This window comes from Cryptococcus neoformans, chromosome 1 (genome assembly GCF_000149245.1).
Source record: "Cryptococcus neoformans var. grubii H99 chromosome 1, complete sequence".
NCBI lineage: Eukaryota > Fungi > Basidiomycota > Tremellomycetes > Tremellales > Cryptococcaceae > Cryptococcus > Cryptococcus neoformans.
Genome location: NC_026745.1, coordinates 25,001 through 27,500, shown reverse-complemented (window position 1 = coordinate 27,500; position 2,500 = coordinate 25,001). Strand labels below are relative to the sequence as shown.

Here is a 2,500-nt window from a genome sequence, read left to right as displayed (position 1 = left end):
CGGCCACCCAACCCTCTTTCCTTTAACTTCCCAATTCGGATATCCAAGAACGGTAATATAATTGATCAACGCGTCAACCCAAACATAGATTGATTGTTCGGGATCTCCTGGTACCGGAATAGCCCATTTCACGCGGAATGAAGGGCGGGAGACGGAGAGATCTTCAAGGGATGATAATTGGCGAAGAAGATCGAGACGGACAGTGTTGGGATGGACGGCTATGACGTTCAGCATACATCGAGAGCGGCCAATGCTTTAAGCTTACCCTCTGGTTGACTGAGCCATTTTTCCAGAAACTCTTTGTGTCTTCCCAACCTAAACTTCCAATTTGTCTCTTCCTCCCATATCACCTCGTTACCGGTTTCCATCGCAATCATCTTTCCGTCTTCGGGGCATTTGGTAACCTGGGAAGCAGCATAGAATGATTCATCGGAGATGGAGTACCAGCCAGAATGGGTTCCTTTGTATATATCTCCAGATGCAACGAGTGTATTCTAGATCGAGGGTTAACAGTGTTTGGGAAATAAAGACAGAAAGACGACGTACCCAAAATTGCTCAACAGCTTTGACATGTCGTGGTTCAGTTGTTCTTATAAAATCCGTATTTGAAGCATTGGCCAATTTTGCAAGATTCTAGGTCCTTTTCAGCGCATTATCTGTATATTTATATAATCATGACTCACTCTGAACCTCTGACTAACATCATCACAAAACTCTTGCTCACCTACACCGTTCGCCTTGGCGGCCTGCTGGATTTTCAAGCCATGTTCATCTGTTCCTGTTGCAAACACAACCTTGCGCTCGGGATGTCTCAGGCGAGAAAAACGCGCGAGAACATCTGTAAGGAGGAGAGAGTGAAGATGGCCTACATGAGGGGCTAAGATGGGTCAGATACATAAAATAGGTCTTAAGGTTGAACAGCTCGTAGACTTACATGCATTAACGTAGAATATCGGTGTTGTGACATAAAATGGCTTTGCGTTTGCTGGAGCACCTTCAGGGGTGAACAGTGAAGGAATTGTGGGAGTATTTGAAGATAAACTCGAGGAGTACCGTATTGAGGCCGGGACGAAAGACTTGGATACTTGCAGGCAAGGTGAAAACCTTGCCAAGTGCCGTAGAACCATTTTTGTATGGTTCTGTATCTCCAAATATACCCTAGCTTCCTATGCCTCGAGCTTCTAACTATGCCCACTTTTCGCTGACCACTGTGGTTCAAAAAGTACAAGAAAACAGTGCTGGAAATCATCAACATCGGAAGTTGTCGGTGGAGGAATAGTCACGTGACTTTCAATTTGGCTTTGATACATACGATGCCGACCGCCAGAAGATGACGGAGGCGACTTCCCACCTTCTCTTACATTTCGATATATTCCTCAAATCGACTATACAAAAATGAACAGACAAGGCGCAGAAGCATTTGCAAAGCTCGCTCAACAGCTCAACCGCGCTAGGATACAGGCGAGTGGCGGCGGTGGCGGTGGCGGACGAGGAGGTGGGCAGATGCCAGGAGGGTTCAAGGGCTTCATGGCAGGTAGTGGCGCGATCGGTACTCTTGTTGTCGGTGCCATCGCCTTGAATTACTCTCTATTTAATGGTGGGTAATGCTCTTGGATGGGAAGGAAAAGTTGCTCAATTCTGGTCTGTAGTCGACGGTGGTCACCGTGCTATCAAGTACTCGCGATTGCAAGGTGTCAAGGCCGACATCTATCCTGAAGGAACTCATCTTGTGGTATGTCTGTCTCTTCTGCCTAAAATATATTGATATCCACTCACACCTTATAGCTCCCCTGGTTTGAGCACCCTATCATCTATGATGTCCGTGCTAAGCCCCGCAATATCGCTTCTTTGACTGGTACCAAGGATCTCCAAATGGTGAGTCTTGAGCTTCTCAACTCTGCAAAGGAGGCTTCAGAGAATCGCTACTCGCTATTCTGGATGCCTCGCCTCTCAGAGTCTAAACCCCCGGAATTTTTCTTCACAGTGCTGATACCAATCCAAAACTAGGTCAACATCACTTGTCGTGTTCTTTCTCGACCTTCAGTGAACGATCTCCCAACTATGTGAGCACTCTCCTCTTTCTTGCTTACCAATCCCATTTCCCCTTTACTAAACCCCGTCTCTCCAGCTATCGAGAACTCGGTACCGACTACGACGAACGCGTCCTCCCTTCTATCGTCAACGAAGTCCTCAAATCCGTCGTCGCCCAGTTCAACGCTTCCCAACTCATCACCCAACGTGAGATGGTCTCCCGTCTTGTGCGTGAAAACCTCACCCGCCGGGCGAGGCGGTTCAACCTCATTCTCGACGACGTCTCCATTACCCACGTCGCCTTCTCCCCCGAATTCACCCATGCCGTCGAGGCCAAGCAGGTCGCTCAGCAGATTGCTCAGCGTGCTGCTTTCTTGGTCGACCAGGCTATTCAGGAGAAGCAGAGCATTATCGTCAAGGCTCAGGGTGAAGCTAGAAGTGCGGAATTGATTGGTGAGGCTGTCAAGAC

At 48.2% G+C, this 2,500-nt stretch overlaps 2 protein-coding genes across 2 annotated transcripts in view; one reads left to right on the top strand and one right to left on the bottom strand.

Annotated features, from left to right (window-relative positions):
* The window catches only part of CNAG_00007 (methionine-tRNA ligase), a 2,290-nt gene extending 1,070 nt beyond the window's left edge, over positions 1 to 1,220 (bottom strand). The window contains exons 1-5 of the mRNA XM_012191068.1: positions 935 to 1,220; positions 684 to 877; positions 547 to 633; positions 266 to 494; positions 1 to 218 (exon numbers count right to left, since the gene is read on the bottom strand). The exon at positions 1 to 218 is cut by the window's left edge and continues 35 nt beyond it. Of these exons, the coding sequence (XP_012046458.1) occupies positions 1 to 218; positions 266 to 494; positions 547 to 633; positions 684 to 877; positions 935 to 1,127 (921 nt within the window). The 5' untranslated portion in view covers positions 1,128 to 1,220. The remainder of the gene's footprint in view (positions 219 to 265; positions 495 to 546; positions 634 to 683; positions 878 to 934) is intronic.
* Positions 1,221 to 1,346: 126 nt separating this feature from the next.
* The window catches only part of CNAG_00006 (prohibitin-2), a 1,609-nt gene continuing 455 nt past the window's right edge, over positions 1,347 to 2,500 (top strand). Inside the window, exons 1-5 of the mRNA XM_012191067.1 lie at positions 1,347 to 1,597; positions 1,650 to 1,732; positions 1,786 to 1,875; positions 2,008 to 2,063; positions 2,129 to 2,500. The exon at positions 2,129 to 2,500 is cut by the window's right edge and continues 113 nt beyond it. Of these exons, the coding sequence (XP_012046457.1) occupies positions 1,396 to 1,597; positions 1,650 to 1,732; positions 1,786 to 1,875; positions 2,008 to 2,063; positions 2,129 to 2,500 (803 nt within the window). The 5' untranslated portion in view covers positions 1,347 to 1,395. The remainder of the gene's footprint in view (positions 1,598 to 1,649; positions 1,733 to 1,785; positions 1,876 to 2,007; positions 2,064 to 2,128) is intronic.